This window comes from Dendronephthya gigantea, unplaced genomic scaffold (assembly GCF_004324835.1).
Source record: "Dendronephthya gigantea isolate DGI-Jeju-01 unplaced genomic scaffold, DenGig_1.0 000047F, whole genome shotgun sequence".
Lineage (NCBI taxonomy): Eukaryota > Metazoa > Cnidaria > Anthozoa > Malacalcyonacea > Nephtheidae > Dendronephthya > Dendronephthya gigantea.
In genome coordinates this window covers 847,840-869,278 of record NW_021163057.1, presented here as the reverse complement: position 1 = coordinate 869,278, position 21,439 = coordinate 847,840, and the positions used below count along the sequence as shown (strand labels likewise).

The window sequence follows — 21,439 nt, the reverse complement described above, 5'->3', positions numbered from 1 at the left end:
CAACTTCGGCATCTTCTAACTCCTTTGCTGGATGATCATCTGAGGTTTCGGTCGGGTCGTTTCTGTGTTGTCTTTGTTTTGATGCTTGTTTCGTAGCGTGTTGATGAACCGTAACACATAGGCTGTGACTCGGATAAGTTTCCCCCAACTGGAAAACTTCTTGCACGGAATGACTTCTGGCGATTGGGTTACTTGAAAGACAGGTTGAACTTTTCGACGTTCAGACTGATCGATATCCACGCTTTTAGTGATGGTAGCAGAAGACGACTCGCTCGGCCATTCTTCCTCCGGTAACTTCAGAAACTCGGGGCCATACTTCCATCTGCCTGTCAGTTGCAGAGCAGGTATTCCTCGCGACACATCATCAGCGACATTTAGCTCTCCAGGAACGTGTCTCCACTGATCTGGTTCAGACTTGCTCTGGATTTCGGCAATTCGGGCTGAAACGAACGGCTTAAACTCTCTGGGTTGGTTACGGATCCATGAAAGAACAATGTGGCTGTCAGAGAAGAAAATTATCTTCACAAACTTCATTCGAGACTCTTCGAGAATAGAACAACATAATCGTGTCGCCAGGACAGCTGCTTGTAGCTCTAAACGAGGTATGGTCAGCGACTTCAGTGGGGCTACTCTTGACTTTGCTGCGATGAACCTGGTTACAAAGGTGTTGTTTTCTGTCTCCCATCTGATGTAAGCACATGCTCCGAAGGCTTCAATCGATGCGTCCGAGAAAATGCATAGTACTGGCGCTCCGATCACGGAATCTGGCGTAAGAGACCTTTCGAAGGTGACGTTGTTCAGGTCGTTCATCTCTTGGAAGAATCGTATCCACGTTATTTGGAGATTCGGCGGCAATTCATCATCCCATTGTAGTCCTTCTAACCACAGTTTTTGCATCTCTATTTTGGCGCGAATCAGGAAAGCTGCAGCTACTCCTAGAGGATCGTAGATCCGAGCTACTTGGCTTAGTATTGCTCTCTTCGTAAGTTTAACTAGTTCAGGAGGAATCACTTTGAACCCAAAAACGTCGTCGTGGTGGTTCCAGACAGTTCCCAAAACTTTCTCTTCAACTGGGCCTTGTAGGAGCTTTAATTCCAATTCACTTTTTTCAATAACGCTTTCATCATTCTTCTTTAATGACCGGTTTGAGAGCCAACACTTCACGTTAAAACCACCGTTGCGAAGGATTTCGTCAATCTCTGCTGTTATTTTTCTTGCTTGATTTTCAGAATGGACCGAATCGCATATGTCGTCCATGTAAGTATTCTTCTTTAAGACTTCAGCAGCTGCAGGGTAGCGTTTTTCTCCTTCTTCAGCAGTCTTTTGCAGCGCGGTCTGTGCCATGGCTGGGGCTGGTTTGTCACCAAATGTCAAGACTGTTTTGACATAAACATCAGGTTCTCGATCCGTATCCATGTTTCTCCACAGGTATCGGTGAACATGTTGATCTCTTTCCGGGATTAGGATTCTGTGATACATCTTGGATATATCCGCGTTGATAGCCACTTCATTTTCTCGAAATCGTAGGAGAACTCCAAACAGATTATTTAGTAAATCGGGTCCTTTCATCCAGTAATCATTTAAGCGGTGCCCTTTATACGATGCTGAGGAATTGAAAACAATTCGGATGGGGGTGCTCTTCTTCTCGGGTCTGACTACCTCATGGTGGGATATGTAGTGGGTTGGTCCCTTGTATGACTTTAATTCTTCACTTGATAATTTTCGAGAGAAGTTCATTTCACTCATTTCCCTCATCTGCTTGTCATACGCTTCTGCATGATCTGGGTTCTTGGCTAATCGACGCTCGGTTGTTTCCAATTTCTTCTCCGCTTGGCTTCTGTTATCCGGTAATTCAGATGCATCTTTGACCCAGGGGTATGAAACTAACCATTTATTACCAATCTTTTTGCAGGATTGTTCTATAATCTTGGCTTCGTAGGCTTCAACTGGACTTAACTTCTTGCTTTCACAAGAACACATATTCCCTTCCACGCCCATTGATTCGGTGGTCCAAAAGTCGGTCATATCGATGGGATTTGAACACTTGACATGGTAGACTTGACTGACGTCACACTTTTCAGACGTGGCTCCAAAGACAACCCATCCCAATGGCGAATATCTTGCAACAAGATTACCAGCTTCTTTTGTCTCACCAGTGTGCAACTTCGGTTGATCAATTCCCAACAGGACATCTATTGGACCATTCTCTCTTCGTAATTTCTCTCTTTCAAGGTTGAAAGCTTCAGCTATGCCATCAAGTTTCATTCCGGAAATATCACCACTGATACTTGGGATTCCCACAGCTGCAATTGTGTGGATGGACTGGTTCTCGAGGGATCGAATTTGGAATCGATACATCTTTGTTGACATCTCATTTTCTTCTCCTCCAACTTTCGCCATTGTTACTGTGACACTCTTGCCTTTGAGACCCAGCTCCTCAGCGACTGATGTCCGTATTAAACTGATTTGAGCACCAGTGTCTAGTAACATATTAGCCTGTTTCTTGACCTTCTGTGGTCCCAGGATTTCTGCCTGAATAGTCGGTAACATAGTCTCTCCGCTAGTAGTAACAGATGACACAGCAGATATGTTTAAAATATGCAATAGTGGATGATGGTAATGCTTGCACTGAACTCCGCTGATGGTCTCGCTGCACTGGCGCCTTCGAGAGCAGGTTGACATGTTGTGACCACGACCAGCTCGCTTCAGGCAGCTATAACAGGCATGGTTCTCCTTCACAACTTTCAGGCGGTCGCTAGCACTCTGGGCAAGGAACTTTTGGCATTGGTCGGTCCAATGTTCAGACGTTTTGCAGAACCAGCACTTATGGTTTGTTGGCTTCCCATCTTCTTTTCCAGTAACATGTCCAACATGCTTGGGTGACTGCCATGAGCTTCTTAATGGTGCCGTTGCTCTCATTCTCGACTTCATCTCACTTGTCATCCAGGAAATTAACGACTCCAATGTGGCTTGACTCTTTGAACTCTCCAAATAGCGTGACCAGACTTTGCGATCGTCGGTAAACATTTTCTGTTCAATGATAGCCAGCATGTGGTTGTTATCCATGTCATTCTCCCGTCCTACTTCTCTAAGGGTGTTGAAACTCCGCTTTATTAAATGGACCAAGTCGCAAAACCGGGCATCTTCTCCGTCCTTTATTGGCTTAAACTTGGAGATATCGTGAGTGATGATGTCAGCAACAAATCGTGGATCTCCATACACGGAATCGAGATATTCCCATGCGGCATCATAGTCTTGACCAATTCCCTTGATCATTTCCAGCGGTTTTCCTTGGAGACTAGACCTCAGAATGGTTATTGCATCACGTTTACTGTATCTATTTTCCACCAAGTGCTTAAAGTCCGCTCTAAAAGTTCCAAATTCTCTGACGTCACCAGTGAATTTTGGCATCTTTGGCTTCTCAATTCGAAATAGGCTTTCTCCTTTGCTTATATGAGTTGCTGTCTCCGCGGTGTTCTCAGTTGTGTTGAACGATGAATCATTAATAGATGTGCTGGGTTGTACAGGATGACTTTGGGTTTCTTGAGCTACTGGTGCTGATATCTGGTTGTCTTGATTTTCTTCATTCGGTATCGATGCATGACTTTCTTCGCCGGCCGGGATTTCGTTAATTTGTTCTTCATTCGACAAGTTCTCTGCGGGAGTATTTACGCTTCCGGTTTCGACAGTATTTTGTTTCATCTCTGATATTTTCGTCTGTTGCTTTATATAATCTTGCGCGTCAATTTTTAAGCGCAGAAAGGTTTCCTGGCATTGTTCAATATATCGTTCTTCCTCATTGAACTGTTCGTCATCTTCGATTAGCATTGTCACTTCTTCGTGTTTGGCTTCCAGGTCGGCAAATGCGTGTTCATAATTATCAAGCGCCCTTTGAACCTCATCGGTCGAACGTTTCCCCTCGATTTGGACTATTATAACTTTCCCGAGCCGTGTTAATGCTGCTTTGCCGTTTCGTCGTTTCATCTTAGCTTTCTTAAAATCGTCGCAATTGCCGTCTTTCGATGTCATATTTTCCATTGTCGTTTTACAGTATAATTCGTCTCAAATTCCTTCGAACCGTGGTTAGCAAGAAATCGAATAGTGTTTCGTCGGAACCAAGACGACCGGTTAGCAAGTAATCTCAGACATTAAACCAAAGAAGTCTCGCAAATCGCATTATAAATTATATAATAACAATTCGATCTAAATAGAGCAAATTAATACAAAGAAATATTAAAGTAAACATGCATATAAGCCTATAAATGTTCGCACGTGTGGCGTATAAATTACCCATACAATGCATAAATTCTGCGTAAACAAACTAGAATATAAAGTCAATGTCTTACTTCTGTGGCGAGATCCTTTAGCTGTCTATTTCATCGTTTATCGTTCAGGTTAGCCCGTCTTTCTTTCATTTACTTATTTAACAAAACATGCGTTATATTTACACCTTTTCCGTCTCGCTGTGCGTCTATATGCTAATGCTATGATTGCTATTTGATACCTAATATTGTCATCATAGTTTCAAAGTTCAATTATAATGAGTTCCATTCGTGTCTACGCACGTGTATATAAACTGTCAATCCACCAGATATTGAGTTGTGTAAGAGTTGCACTATCGCCACTGGAACCGAAGATAAAATTCCTTCCCGCAGGTAGTTCTGTCACGAGTTTTGCGTCCTCGAAACTATTACCACTTTGGTACCCGTCATAGTATAAACTCGCCTTACCTTTCTCACCATTCCATTTCATGCACAGAAAATGCCAACCGTCACAGGTCACAGCTCTAAGAAAATAAAACATAAGGTACCCTCAACCATCCGCGTGGTGCCCTCGACCATACACCTATACTGTTCCTATCATTACAAAACTGGACCCTTTTGCTATATACCTAAAAACTGAACTTGAATTATTCGCTTTTACTTTTTCTCCTATACAATGTAATTTAAAAAATAACTAGTTGTGGTCGAATTCGGGCAACACCGTTCAAACTTCAAATCATACTCACGTTCCTTCAGATAAGCTATTAAGAGTGAAGGCCAATTCCTTCAGCGAAGTATAGCGAAGACTGAATGTATTACTCGCACTGTAGGCAAAAAACTGCGCATTTCCACCATTTTTAACCCACAAACAGGTTGATAGAAATTTCATGGGTTTGGACGGTCCCGGATAGTTTACTTCGTTTGACAGTGGTAGTGTCATTTCGTAATTTAACCCATCACCTACAAAAATGTGTGGATGGTGTTATGGTATCTGTTCTGGCTGATTGGCTGTGCATGAAAGATGTATATGCCCTGCAATACCCTGTTGTACTCTGACTATCGCATCGACGAGGCACCGCAAGTCTTAGACTGTTCCATCAGTTAATTAGTATAATAAAAAATGTCTGATCATATTGAGGTACATACAATTTTCTGACAAATAATTCGTGATAAGCCGTATTGTCGTACCTGAGAAAGATGCATTTGATGGACGGATGATTCTTTGACGTGATACTATATTGTCTTTAGCTGTAAACCAAGCGATCAAATCACCTTCTCTAGACCCAGGACTTTTAGCAATCAACTCGATCTCACTACCGTTTTTTGCCTGACTCCATAAATTTACCCGGCTTATACTTCCAACCAAAGTGCAGTTTACTTCTTTGTGTGTAATTTTTCCAATGTTCAGAATCCCACCAGATTGGATTTTTCTTCCTTTCAAAGTATTTCTGTGCGCCCAAAGAACACCATCGATCAGCAGCATCCATTGTCCTGTAACACCCGACCAGGTGAATCCCACGTGATGCCAATAACCGTCATTTATGGGTATGGTGGCAGTTCTGAGAAATAAAGTCACACGAATAAAGCGGAATAATATTACAGTCAAAATAGTTTTAAAAATAGAGGGTTCAAATAGTTATCCGAGCAAAAGTAAAGAATCTGTCTCAACAAATCAGTTTTGTTGTTAAGCTGTCGAATATGTTTGGTACCCATTTTATTGAAATATAGTTGTACCAGTGATGTTCGGGAATATAAAAGTGCTTTGTTATTTTGAAACAATTTTCTTCGTCGCCTGCCCAAAACCATGTATACATCACCGACTTTCGCTGACTCATGAGAATTTCCAGGCCTTTATTACAGCCCCTTGCAGCTATGGCATTGCCCAAATTTGGTTACTCCAAGCCCATGTAGCTATTTCGTAAACGTTCTTACCCTTTATAATGACCAAACAGATTTCCAGAAAATGATTTGATTGACGCTCCGCTTGGATCGTCTGCGTAGAACGCGAGTGTGATCGTTTCGGTCGAGGTTTTGGAACTGTACGACATCAAAGGGTATACCGTAAATCCTGGATTAAATTTAATCCATGCACTAAATGTGAACTCGTCGAAATCCTCGTTTACTGTCCCCAGGAAAAGGAAATTGCTCTCAGTAGAGTTAGGAAAGTCTATGTCGTAGTTATCTATAAGACAAAATAATCCAGTTGGTTCATGTTCCACGAATTCCATGATCGAGGAGCAGAGGGTGCATGTTCATAAATGATCTGAAAATATACTCACGGTATTTTTCATGCTGGCAATATTTTCCATAGTATTTCTCATCACAGTCGCACTTGAATCCTTCAGGCTCACAACTGTTTGCCAAGCATAGCCCATGGCCATGGCATAGATTGTCCTTGATACATTTTGGCTAAAATGTGGAGAAATTTACTGCATAAGGATACGCGCTTAATTTATTCATATCTATGTACTTAATATATATCATAGCACAAAATCGTTCCAAATTGCCCTGAGGCTGAACTGACCTCTTCATTGCATGCAGTGTAAAAATTGAAAGTAATTCTAAGATGTTCTTACCGGGATCGTGTATAAGGATATATTTTTATTGTTCAAACAGTTATTGGAAATAGCTAGCCTATACGCGATATAACGCTTTTTTAAGACATGCATGCAGCTGTTTTATTTTTCAGTCGTCTCTTTTAAGAACATAATTCCTCTGTCGCTACAGAATTACTACAAGAAACCTTAAAATTCTCAAAAATACTACAATATTTCTCATTTGAAAGATTTTCATCGCATTCAAAACCTTCAAAAAGAGGATTCGCTCACAACCTGATATAAGTTTTAAATTAATATATACGACCACTTAGCTATGACGAATATACCTATTCATTATTAATTTGATAATTTCGCACCGATTCAACAATCTGCAACGTGTACAACTTCCACTTTTCATTAGCGCTATTCTTCTCAGATATCGAAAAATACTCCGGTTTGCCTTGTGTTACTTGACAGTTGATGGCATCGTCATGATTATGATCATTCCTATGCTTGAAGACTTCGCAAGATTTTTGTTGAGCGAGACACAGCTGCGCGCATTCCAAAACAGAACCGACGGAAACTTGCTTGGTGATATTCACGTTTACTTCAGTTGCTAGATAACAGACAAACACACGCAGTTGAAATAGTTCTTAGATTGAAAGTGAGGTTCGAGGCCGGGGGGCAAACAAATTATTTCAGAAAAAGTTATCGACCCATGGGTACAAATTGGCCGACTTATCACTGATTTTATCGGGTATCTTGAATCATTTTTACATGTTCCCCAAGCGCATCTTTTAGTTGCGACCATAGTCCGAACTTTTGCGTGCAATGTACTAATGTTTTCTATACTATCGCGTGAGAGTTTGCGTGACCCGTAGTCCGAACTTTTGCGATTGTTTACATTTTTGATCACGTGTCAAGTACACGTGGCGCCCACGGTGCAAGTGGTGAATTTTTGCCAAACAAAACTAGATTCGTTTTTTTCAGTGGGGCAGCTGACAACCGTGGCTCTGATTATGTGTATTCTCGAACATGCGTTCGTTATTATATTCGCGAAGGTTTATTATGCTGGCACGCGAGGTAGTGTGTATGTTCGTGGCCGCAGCAGGAGCTGTAGTCAAGTCTAAAGCCCTCGATCTATTCAGTAGACTATTTAGACAAAGACCTGGTAGAAGCGCCGAAAAGAATGTATTGCACCAGCTGCCATGGAGACTGCTCTATATATATAGTTCCACATGAGCAGGCCTTTGAGGTGCTGCTTATACACAGTATACAGCCGCGTACGGATGCATGGTCAAAGTTATGTCGTGTACCTAGCCATATCATATGCACTCGTTCTTCTTGGATGTAAATTAAAATTGTTCAAATAAAATAGAAACTGACTGATAAGCGTACGTCTGCGCTTATATTTTATCGCCATATATGCATGATATTGTATTGACATGATATAGGTAAAAACATTAATATTTCTGTCTGTCCGCTTGATAATTTTCCTCTCATGTTTGACGCAAACAAGACTGAATTCATATTGTTAGCTTAATGCTGCATTGTCCTTACTTAACCATGGACAGAAAATGAATACATAATTTGTGTTGAATCATATAGTTTTTCATAATAAAATTGCATTGATTATATGTTGGCTAATACATTCAAACAGATGATGGCGCAAGACAATTAAGTTTGTGTTTTATCATACATTATTCTCATTGATAAAATGGCATTTTTTAAAAACTAAGCCATGAACTTTTGTTTTACCGGTTGAAAAGAATAGGTTCAAAAAACGTGTATGCACATAAAATGACTGTTTCTTTAATTTTTACTCTTGGAGAATTATCTTTTGCTCATTTGCTCATTTGTTCCGCGCCTAACTTCACACGTAAACCATAAATATAAAGGGGGCCCTCAAAACGGTTCCCTATTTCTTCCAGTCGCGTGTAAACAAGCTCTTACCGGTGTTTTTCTTGAAAAATCCTTGTCGACAAATTGGATTCTGCTCAATCTGCTGGGACCCACTCGACCAGCTCAAAAAAGCCACAGGTAGCGTAACCAACAGTGAGAATATCAATTCGGTTTTTCGATAGATCTGATACATTACTTTTGCGTTTCCACAACGGTTGAACAAACTTTCAGCACATTCAGCTGTCTCCCATAGGCTTGTGATTAATAAATGTCGTGACGCTAAATGAACGGCTTGCAAACGGTAAAATGAATACGGAACAAAATTATAAACAAGCTATTAAATATTTATAATAATCCGCGCCCTGTTAAATGGACAACCTGCCGACGAGTAATTAGATGCGAAAACTTAAATTGCCAATCGGCATTCTTTAAAATAATTTTTCTGTATGTTATTTGCCTGCAATTATGTAAAAATTTTGTTTGAGAGGCAAGTGTGAAACAAATATACCCCATGTCGTAGTGTTTTTGTTTAGTATAGAGAAATAATTAAAACCAAAATAAGGACTGCGTATATTTTTAATTGCCATAATGGGACAAAATCCCTACACAGGCGGTTCACTTGAGAAAACGGCCATAAAGGATTGGAAAGTAAAAAATGAACTCCAAATGCCATTATTCATGAATTTCGAACATTCTGTCATTCATTGTCATACTGTTGCGCATGCGTCAATTAGCAATGCCACCGTTATGTAATACATGGAATGGCAACCTATAGCAGTTCATCACGGCCAGGACTCCAGAGGTCGCCTAGAATTTTCTTCTAAAATCAAGACGACTGTTATCCACAAGGACACCGCGGAAATTCGTTTTCAACAAAATATAACTTGCACATGCAGAAAATTTGAAGCTTGCACACGGTGAAAACGAATCGTCTGAATTAATAACCTTTTGTATATTTAGACCTCAATAATCTATGGCCATTTCACAGCTGTCGTGCAGATGTGTATAATGAGCTGTCAAAAGATTGTAGAATGCGTATTCAAAAGAAAAATTGAACTTTTTTCCATTTATTCAATGAGATGCAAAATTATGAACCAGTGAATTATGAACAACAATTTCTGCGTTGTTTCACGACTCGTGATAGAGTATTAGCGAGCAAGTAAAAATGCGGGAGAACGCTGACAACTAAAGTGATTTAGCGCATTTAAAAGAAACAACTTTGTCCGCGGCAATCTTGGCCGAAAGTTTGACCGGATGTTTCATAGTTGCCAATCTTTTGCTCGACCCCCCAGTTGTCCCTTATCAAACATCACCTATCTTTTAAGAGATTTCTCAATTCAAGCATGATAGTTTTTAAAACACAAAAAAACTATATTTTATCCAATATGTTATACTTTTTTCAACTATACAAGTATTTTCGTTTATCTTTCCGGGCTTTTTTATGCAAATAACTTTCCGCCATTCTGTTTATTTCGGCAAAATCATTGCATCTCATGAAATCAGCAAAACATGCAGTATTTATGGATGGGTCGGATAATGCTAAAAGGGTCTCGTAATTATTACGATAATAATTTAGTTAATTTTCCGGCGTTGAAATATCGCTTGCCTTGGGAAGCAGCAGACAATATAAAGCTGCGTTGTAGTCTAGGTACGTTTGAAATTTCTTCTTAAGCTCGTAAGTAAGGATCGTCCGGCGGTAAGGATTTGCATGATTCGGTCCACAACACCAGAGGAGAAGAAAATCCGTACAAAACAACAAATAAAACCAAAACTGTAAAAGAGCTGTCTATAGTGCATGTCTATTACACTTTTCAAAACTGTTACAGAATCCTGCACTTCTTTATTTAAACATTTTAAGAAAAAAATCCCACAGAATACCAGTCATAACATCCTTCCATCATGCAGTATGCAAGGATGGTAGCTTGTCGCGAAAACATTCGCGTATGTGATCTGCTGTAGACGAAGCAAAATTTGACATTTCACTACAGACCCATGCATCTTTGATATCTTTTAGTATCTTTGATAAAATATATAAATCTATTTTTTCCTTTCACTATATATATAACTGAAAATCTATGGTATGAATGCATACATGCCTGTGCCACAGAATGCTAATCAAATCGTTATTCAGTGTTACAACCGCAAACTCCCATTTTTCAAAGGTAAAAAAGGGTTTGCCTCATTATCACATCGACATAATATTTTAGGCTTGTTTGCAAACATATATCTATTAAAACTTATTGATTGTGAAGGCATTGGGAGAGAATGCTAGACACAATGTGAATGAGTGTGAGAGAGTTAAATACATGCAGGCGTGTGTGGGTGTTTTACTCCAGTTTCGAGTTCCAATTATTCAAGCCAAAAATTGCATATATTATTCATTGCTATGATGTAAAAAGATCCGTATTGATGATGGATGGTTCATAATAATTATTGCCCGTAATTTTAGAAGCGACCGCGTTAATGGATTCAGTGGAAACTAACGTTAACTAATGGAATTCTGGCATTCATTTTGCGGTGCATGCGTTAGGCAGCAATGCCACAATGGAATTGCAACATATAGTTCCTCACAAAAAACGGTCATGACATTCATATAGTCTATAGGGTTGGCTGGAATTCTCTCCTGCATAATAATCTGCTGCACGTAACCGGTTCGATTGGACTTAACTCATTGCTCATTACAATAGTGTTCCCATGAAATAAGGACACATCGAGTTGGTGCTTGTCAGAGAGTATTTCGTTTGTAGATGGGCATAGGACATGCAGTCCAACCATAATTAGATATAATATTGAGAGATGCATGTAATAAGTTGTGTGAGAGAAGTAAAAAATTTTGATTGTATAAAAGTTAATACAATAGAAGGAAAGGAATGATGTCCAAGAAAAGTTCCTCAACCGGATTCTATAGGCATAGATACATCTATTCACTGGCGTCTCTCTCAAATAAAAAGAAACGTACAATAATTAGAATAATTATATTAAATTTAACATACAGTATATAAGTGAAATTGATAACTATATATAGAAAAAATTTTAATTTTCTTCGAGTGTTTTCTAATATTTTTTAACACGAGAAATGAAAATATTTTCTCCCAATTTTTTATTGTGTATTAAAGGAGCGACACGTGTGGTGTTATCTGCAAAGCTTTCGGTCGGTTCGAAGCATATACACTGACTCAGTACAGGAAATTCAATATAGGGGAAGTTTCCCGTCGCAGCCCTTAATCGCGTGTTCGCCAATTGGTTGGTTTTAATACTGACGATAATGACACGTGGGATTATCATAAACTACAGAGCCAGATTAGTTCTAAACTTCATGCGAATGACGGCGCTAAAGCATTCGATGTAAAACATTAATCTCAATGCTCATTGGCTACTGATAATTATATATAAGAGGAGCGTGCATGGGATTACATTTGTAATTTCATAACTAACTTTACTCAACAACACAACATTTTTCCATGAATATCATGAACAAGTAATAGTCTAGTTAGGCCTGTGTAATTTCGTGAGTATATTAAAGATTATAAACAGCGATGGTTCTTTGGGTACTATTTGTAATCCATAAAATATAATCACACGCATGTTTACTCGCAATTGCAGTCTAAACTATACCATTATACTTATTGCATGCTATATACGCTTTGTTCAAAATATATAGTTCAAATGTTTATTTTTTAAAAATTCATGCAATTCATATTTTTGCTCAGTCTCAAGCAGTCGAGCGAAAAATATGAATGAATTCTTCTTCACGCTGGCTCCTGCATGGATTCGGAAAAAATTCGTGCCAAATTGTTTCAAACTCTTTTTAAAATATTGCTCCCGTGACTATAGGAAACGTTCCACTGAGCAAGCACTGTCCAGGCATATTAAACTCGGTATATTCACAACGAGCGAGGGCAACCTCGTGCCCAGGAGCGAAGGTTGTTATTCTATTTGCGCCTGCTGTATTGTCTCATGCAAACCTAAAAACATCACCTGCCATGCATTTCGTCACTAATATTCTGACTACGCGAATAACAACTCTGATATGATATGTAATGATATGCAATGTTTTGACTTGAATAAATCCTTAATTTTTCGAGCTGATTTACGGCCGATAAGCAGTACTTTATGATAATTATATTCCTTCGAAAAATAAAGTCATGATCGTATACACCGCGGTTGAGCGGCAGAGAAATCTGAATTCCGTAGCTTCTTCTTTTCTATATGGCTACCTTTCTATATCCTTCATCACTATGCCCACAACTAGGCATTTCACCTGCATGTACGGTAAAACGTTCAGACGAAGGACTTTCAAACTCATCCCCGACTTTCGAACTACTTTGGTTGATGTCCGTATATTGCAGTGCGCCGTTCTGATACAATCTGTGTTGTCGTAGTTTTTCGCTTGCATTATTCGTATTGCGACCATATATATAAGTAAATCGTTGCGCTGTTACCCCGTTGTCTAATACGTCAAGGAAACTTTAAGGATTGACAGGCAAGTTTGCATTTGCATGCACGGCGCCATTTTTATGTGATTTCACTTCATCGAGTTGTGTGCCATCCGCATTTTTATGTGATTTCACTTCATCGAGTTGTGTGCCATCCGCATCGTACTATAGGCTGAATTTAAGGCATCATCGCTTTTTTTGTGATAGTAACTCGTAGTAACGATATCTCTATAGATTAATGCGACGTGTTTTGAATGTTTATGTACATATAATTATAGGTCAAAAAACGATTCACTGACTGTATTTATTCCTATCTTTCCGGCAAATTGATAGCGTCCATCACTTCGGGAGTGCGGTATCCCGATCACATATAAACGAAGAGTCCATGGTTTGATGTACAGCGATGCGTAATTCCACTTCGTGATTTGGTCTCTGTAATTTCATATATATTTTGCAATTATAATTTGGCAACTTCAAAGACCGTACAAAATGTTGTCACCTAGTGCAGTTCCTTGATATCATCACATCATTTTGACAACTTCTAATCGGTGTGCTGTATAAGTTCAGCTTGCTTGCGCTGAATCCGTGTGAAGTTGAGGAAAAATTTTTACATTGTTTTCGCCAGTGGAAAGTGCATGTTTACGACGTCAGAGATCTAATTCTGTGTCGCGACTCAATTCCTGTACGTGATTCGTGGAAAACAGCTTGTTCAGGAAAGGTATGCTCGTTCTGTTTATATATGCTTTAGGTTATATTGACATATATATTATTATATACCTTCTTGTTTGAGAAAAGAAAAGAGAAATATTACGTTTAAATTTATCAGTTATTGCGGCCAAAGCGTTTAAAAGTATTCACTGTCTGAAACTGGTTTCATTTATATCAGCCGTTCGCCCGTTTCGCTGTTTTGGCATTATGTGATAAATGAAAGACGTATATATATAGAATTTACGATAATAAATATTAATAATAACATTTATTAGTTCACTAATTATCTATTTGAAATAATAAATTACTATAGGGTAGCAATAAAGGCGTAATAATATAAAAGTAGAAAGATACATGTTTTCCGCATAACTGCATTCTATATTCAATTTGCATTCAAATGAGCACTTGCAGCATTAGCTTCTTAGTGCATAGATGAATAGAATATTTCGAGTAGGCAATATGAAAATTAAACATGCATGCACAAGTGAGTTTCGAAATTTGTATAAAATTCCATCTTTTTCAGCGAGAGCGGTGTATATACAAGAGGCTTACAAACATAATTTTCTGATATAGTTGAAATTTTCTCATATAGTGAATATATGTCTTAGTTTGTGTTGGAGTATATGTATATATGCTCGCTAAAACTGATTCAATATACGATGCCGATGCTGACGCGCTTGCGGCATCAATTATTATGCTGATGCTTGCGGCGCAAAAAAATATTGTCCATCTCAATACTGAGCGTGTGCTGTAATGTAGAATACGTTATTTCGTTGTTTAGTTTGTTTCGGGGGTATGAGTTGATTTAATACAATGATTAAAGTGTGACCCCAGTACAGCTGGGAATTGAAACTTTTCATAAACCGATCATAATAGACCGCTGCATGGTGGCAAAGTTTTAAAAACTAAGCGCGACGTCAAGCCCTGTGCAATTGGAAAAGATGCTCACGAAATTAATGATGATATATGATCTTGAAGTTAAATACAAAAGAGAGAAGGAATTGTATATAGCTGACACACTTTTAAAAGCAAGTCTGTTATCGTAACCAATTCAAGCCAAGATTAAAAGGAGTTAGATATGTAGTATGTACGTGCATGCATGGTTCTTTCAAACGGCGACCAAGTGGCTGTTGCAGCACAGCAAAGAAAAGTGTGACCAGATTTGGTAGTTTTTTTTTTACCACTTCGGTCGGATGCACACAAACAGCCCCACCTGATTTTATTAATTACAAAATTCAAAGCATGCAGAAGAGAGTATCAAATACATGCATGGTCACACTGGAAAAGGATGAAGCCACTGCAAAGGCCTTCTCGTCGAACTAAGGGTTGGAAAGAATAAAAAACGTTAAAAAGTAGCTCCAAACTTAATGGGAGTTTAGACATATATAAAATATCCCTAAATGAAGAAATCTCCTAAATGAAGAAATGAAGAAGAAGACAAAAAGTTGTGATATATAGTTGTGTGTATTACTCGGGTGATGGTGCATGCTATTCTGGGCAACCAACCTTCGGGGTATGCTAGAAGATTTTTACTTCGCCTGGTTATTTACTAGGCGAGAACTATATCACAATAATATATAGACAGAGAGTTATTGTGAAATAAAAAAAATTATGAGAAAACTCAAATTTAGCCCGAAGCGACAAACTAAATACTGATGTCAGAATCAAGCTGGTAAAAACAACGCTCATTGCTCACATAATGATACATACACTCATCATGAAAAGTAATAGCTAACACCTCTTATTTGACGAAAATGTATAGTTCTCACACATTATAGTTCTATAGTTCTATAGTTCACACATGAATCAAATTCTGTTAATTCGTTATTTTATCGTTCAAATTGTAGGTTACATTTTTGAAGAATTTGCTGTGAATCAGACAGTTGTTTGACAAACAATTACATAATTTCCATGCATATCTGCATGCCTGAAAACAGCCATCTCGAATTTTCATGGAAACTGGAAAGTGCTACAAATGCATTTTATTCTCTTAATCTGGAATTTATAATTACGATTTTTTTTACCACTATATTTGAGGATGATCGCACTCAAACCAATGAAAATTTTTAAAGTTAACGAAACCCACTAATTTGGCGATAAGAAAGTGTTAGAATTTAGTGACAATTTTGTTTGTCTAATCAACAACAAGTTAGTAAAGAATGATCGAATGGTTTCAGGCTATGTTATTTGCGAGCAAAAGTTGGCGCAAACGTTTTCATGCGTTTTATTACGTACTAAACGTGCACGTCAGGCAGATGCCGCAGATCGAGATTCATCATATTAAAAATATTCTTATCATCGTACATAACGTTTTGAGTAACATGACGTTTTGCATGTTTTATATACATGAAGATGCGCATGCAGGGAGGCTACAAGGCCACCGCGCCATATTTCAGGCAAAATTAAAATGTTCATGTTAGACGATAAGATTAGTTTTAAGCAACAAGGAAGCCTGCGTAGGAGACTGTGCCTAACGTTTGAAACGTAATAAAAAATGTGAAAACGTTTTCGCCGAATGGTCGCTTGCAAATGGAAATAACACAGAACCGGGCCTGGCTTGAATAAGTTGAATTCGTCCACTTTCCCGTTTGAACACGTAAAACCAGTGAAATTTTTACCATGTGGACATCTGAACAAGAAGAATTCGAGCACGTTCCCAAATTCTACAGACTGGAATCTGCCGACGAAAACTTATATGAGAAGCATGCAGTGGACCAAAAATCGATCCCTGTGGAAAACCACATTTTCCGACTTATGTTAATATATAGGGTTTGGATGTATATATAGTATGGGCGTTGAGGTGATGTTTGCGTTGAATTAGTAATGTCATACAATCGATCAGTAATGATATATAGTTTTTATTTTTAGAGTTTTAGTTTATAGAAAAGATGACGGGTTGTTTGATTTATGAATAATGAGTTGACGTTCTTTGCCATAAATCTAGAAATTATCTTTATTATGCTCATTAAAAATTTACGTGTTATTTTTCCACTTTTTTTGTATTTTTTTTCATTAATGTAACCTAGCAAACTTTTTTCGGCTTATAGTCCCATATATAGCTCGAACGGAAAAAAAGCCTAAAACTAGTTAAATATTTTAAAAATTCCTTTCAATCTGACTCTTCCAATATTAATTAGCTGCCTAAGCATTTGGTCATGCCCTTTTTACTTTGCACCCACGATAAAACTTTATCATTTACATGCAAGCGATCTTCAGTTTTGTGGGAGGGTGTTCGGGAACTATTTTATTCTGTACACACCAGCTACGTTTCAACTACATGCATTTATGAGGAGCCATTTAGAGAAAATATGCAGGAACCATTCAGTATATACGCTAATCATCAATCATTTGCCTAGCCAACGAATGCGATTATGATAATCCATGTGCAGTATTTAAGCAATGTATGTTTCGCGCACGAAAGCGCTAGTCTCCTTCGTTTCCTTCTCGAGCATCCTTTCCTATAATAAAGGAAACTTTCGTGTGAAATACACGATGCAATAGCCTAAATTCGGTTGTGAGAAAGTGCCAAAGCTGAAAGAAATTAGCGGTCAATTCGCATTGAAAATGAGAATATTGTGGCCTCTTTGACCCTTATTGGCCGTCTAACGTTCGGTGTAAAGTTATTTCAGGTGAGAATTCAGATAAACGTTTATATCTATGTTAATTACAGATGTCAAAGATCCCCTATTGGGTATAGATACTCCACTATCGCAAAACTATTAAAGCTCGATTACGCTATCCCCGATCTTATATAGATTATTGAAATTTTAATCCATAGTTTTTACCTCCATATGTATATTTCCTCATGGCAACACATTTTAGAACTTGAAAAACTCAAAAAAATATTGGCAAAACAAAGAAAGCGCCCAAAGCTTGGGCCTTGGCAAATACATCCATATATATAAATGGTTGGCAATAATTATGTCGATTATGATTATTCATCGGTACAATTTAGTTTACATGCACCAAGTTATATTTAATCTCTCTATAAGCCTTAGTTTGAACCATGCGGGGGATATCGTACAAGAGGCAAAGGAACACTTTCAGGGCTTAGTTGACATAATGCAATCATCAAAAATATCAGTTGTTTTGGAATTTTTTTTTGACATTCAGTATCCACGAGCATCTGTTAGTTGCCTGCATGCAACCCTGTTTTAATTAAGTCACAGCTTCTCAGTTTCACGCCAGTCACAACTTGCAGCTTCTTCCCAGGCCAATACTAACCTGTACGCGAGCAGCCTTCACAAACAAGTTATATATGTCATATGTGTATGTATAGTGATACAATACGTACTTAGGGTAGTCCATCGGAATTAAAAAACAGAAAACAGCTTATTAGACAACTTATTATATAAACATTTTCAATTTCTTATTGACATGTTCATGATAATTTGTTACGAAGGAGATCGCGGCACAACTTTTCACTTCTAGGGAGGAACCTTTCCTTAATTAATTTGGTTCTATATTGCGAATTCAGTACACTTCCTTCACCTCCCCTGATTTGTTTTTAAAATTAGATGTCGAAGTAATGGTTATAGAATAAAGGCATTTAGTAGTAACCTGTCACTATAGTAACCAATGCACCAGCTGGTAGAGTGACATGTGAAATAGTCTAAGATTATCTTGTCTTTTGTGTCGAGTATGCAGAGAGATCAGTATTTAGCTATTGTGTAATCCTAGAGATACAATGAAAGCTTTACTCTTTTACAATCATGAACTGCACATAAAAAAGTAATTTTTACCAATGTGAAATAGTCCGATGGGAAATTTGCTTTCATTTTCTTTACGTATACAGCTATTCAAATTATTCTTTGTTCACTCCACACATGCACCTATGGCTATGCTATAGCAATTATTCTAAATACATTAGCCACATTAAAACATTCACGACAATGACGACTTAATGAAAAAGTGGCTTGAAAAAGTCGGGACTGAGTTATAAAGTAACGATGTAATTATTGTAGAAAGTTACCCGCAGTTTACAAACAATATCTATTAGCTAAGTCATTTTTGTACATGCAGGCTACAGTGTTTCAGTATTAGGGCATGCAATTACAGCTACTGAAATAATAAACGTTTAAGCGATTAAATCTTCTTATATGCTTTGTTATATTACAATGGTGGATTATAACTAGGATACAGCGAGGATTATACCGGCCAAAGCATTGATTACACATACAGTTAAATTTTCACGGTTCGGGACACACTTTATTACAATTTTCTCTTATAAAGAGCAACTCAAATTGTCGAGACAGTATTGACATGCCAAAAATTGCAACAACAAAAAAATGCGTAAGCACATAATATAGCTATTTTGTTAACCTTTCTACGGCTATATGAAGGCTAGATATAGGAGATGGTCTTAAGACAGTCAAATAAAGGGGGATTATCTCCAAGTATCCCTATAATGACTATTCGTAATTCGTTAATAAAAACCGACATAAACCGCGCAGCTAATACTGTTTTAATTGTATTCTAATTCAGGTGGTATATACTTGGACTTGTGTATTAGTTTATCATATGAATGTGCGCATGGGTATATTCCAAATAGTATAACACAACTCTCGGATCAGATAAGAATCGAATTCGCTGTAATAATTCCGTACATACATGCACAGTACTGGCGTCACGAACACCTCTCATGGCTTGTGCATCATTTTACTGACATGTGAGGGCAGTACTGCAGTAGATACTTAACTTGGTTATATTTCGTGAACAATCGATAACCCTGAGAAGGTAAGGTGAGCGCTTGCACGCCTTTTACCGCGTTTAAACTATAGATTTACGTAAAAAAACGCATGTATTACATTTTTATCTTCTCCGCATGAGATAGCCAGTGCCGCGTATATACATGCAAGCGTAAATAAGCGTATGCATGTGTCCTCTCGCGGGAACCCGCGACTTTGGATCAGAACTGCGGCGATGCAATTTTCCCTTTCGTAAACGGATGTTGCCAATTGAGCGGTCGTTGCTATATTTTCTAGAACGGTCGATCCCTTTCGAAATTATCGTTGCCATGTTACACAATATCCGAAGTCATTTTAAAACGTGGCAACGACCATTTTCATCAACCGTTGTAAAAAAAAGCAACGACTGTTTCAAATGGCAACATCTGTTTACGAAAGGGAAAATTGCTGCGGCGATGAACTGGAACTCTGACTTGCGTTTGTTCTTTTCATATATCTTGCATGGTGGTATTTGATTTGTGCAAGACTCTTTGAGTAAGGAAAGTTTGACCGGCCGTTCCTGTTGCATTCCAGTACAGACAGATTACTTGTATTTTAGAGTTTTTCAAAAACTCAGCTTTCAAGTGTATCGTTATTTATATCTGTCTAGCACGGAAAATGAAGTTTCCTGATTTTGACCGGTTTGACCATTTTGGACGGTCAAAGCAAAGCGCCCCCTGTTTCCAAACACCTTTCTTCTCATGCATGTGCCACGGTCGACGTCGATTGTTAATTTACAAATTAACAGCTATAATGATCTCAAGTGAACGTGTTATGTTTTAATGCGCTTAATGGCACATATGAGAGGTATGACCTTGAAGCAGGCTAAGCTATATACAAGATTGTGCGCGGAGAAATCGGATTTTGATTGAAGATCGATGAGAAAATAAAATTGTATTATTCCTTTTCATCGTTGAAATGCATCATTTCAGATCCGATAGAGTTTAAATTTTTAATTGTATCCTTCCGCATGGAAGCGATATATATCACATTACTCGTTTATAGATTTTTACTAGAAAGCAGAAGGTTCGTGACACTAAATGCAATTAGCGCAAGTGTCAACAACTTTTCGCCATTAACCCCAACCATATGGAGATAATTTAAATTACTTGTCAAATTTATCCTTCTTAGAATATTCTAAATACATGCAAGCATGTGCCATAATTCATTTAAATTTGTGACAGACTAAATTAAAAACAGTCGCTTAGAGGTCTTTCTAAGCGGTCTCTTGCAAAGTAATAATAACGACATAGTTCAGTATAATGATATTAGCATAAGGGCCACTGTTTAGAATATTTAGAGAGGAAAATATAGCATTGTTATTTGTTAAACAGTTTTTGTCCCCATACCAGATAACCATGCTCGGCTCGTTTAAGGAAATGCTGTTTAATGTTTATAGCGGTTGCGTGGTAACCGTGGTTACCCAACGCCAGTCAAAATATTTATTGTTTGTCATGTGGTGTTTTTTGTCCAATAACATTGGATGAAAACTTATCAACGAATTATAAATTCGCTAAAGCCCGCCGCACACGCAAGCTAGTAGCTGAGGTAAAGACCTTGCGAGGCAGTTAGCTCAGCCGAAAACCACCTGCACACGTGAGAAACTTGCCTCTCGAGGCGAATTCCTCACGAAAAACGACCGCATGCACACGAGAGTAACTTGCTGAGCTAACAGTCTCACGATGTATTTAGCTCAGCTAATAGCCCTCGTGTGCAGCGGGCTTAATGCATCAGCTTTTCACTTTTGTAAGTCGTGTATAATTTAATAATATAAGGCCAGAATAGAAACATTTCTCTATACTGCGATTCCTGCAAGCTTGCGACAATCAGGAAAAGTAATGGTCGATCTTTCTTGCCATGGACATCTT

At 38.2% G+C, this 21,439-nt stretch overlaps 2 protein-coding genes across 2 annotated transcripts; both read right to left on the bottom strand.

Annotated features, from left to right (window-relative positions):
• Positions 1–15: 15 nt before the first annotated feature.
• LOC114527809 lies at positions 16–4,592 on the bottom strand. Its single transcript, XM_028549504.1, has 2 exons — positions 4,347–4,592; positions 16–4,203 (listed from the first exon to the last, which is right to left on the bottom strand). The coding sequence occupies exon 2, from the start codon at positions 4,036–4,038 to the stop codon at positions 16–18; it is 4,023 nt and encodes a 1,340-aa protein (XP_028405305.1). The 5' UTR covers positions 4,039–4,203; positions 4,347–4,592.
• On the bottom strand, positions 4,558–8,873 carry LOC114527808. Its single transcript, XM_028549503.1, has 7 exons — positions 8,753–8,873; positions 7,177–7,415; positions 6,542–6,671; positions 6,195–6,444; positions 5,451–5,821; positions 5,009–5,222; positions 4,558–4,786 (listed from the first exon to the last, which is right to left on the bottom strand). Exons 4-7 carry the CDS (start codon positions 6,308–6,310, stop codon positions 4,558–4,560), a joined length of 930 nt encoding a protein of 309 aa, XP_028405304.1. The 5' UTR covers positions 6,311–6,444; positions 6,542–6,671; positions 7,177–7,415; positions 8,753–8,873.
• Between the last annotated feature and the right edge of the window lie 12,566 nt (positions 8,874–21,439).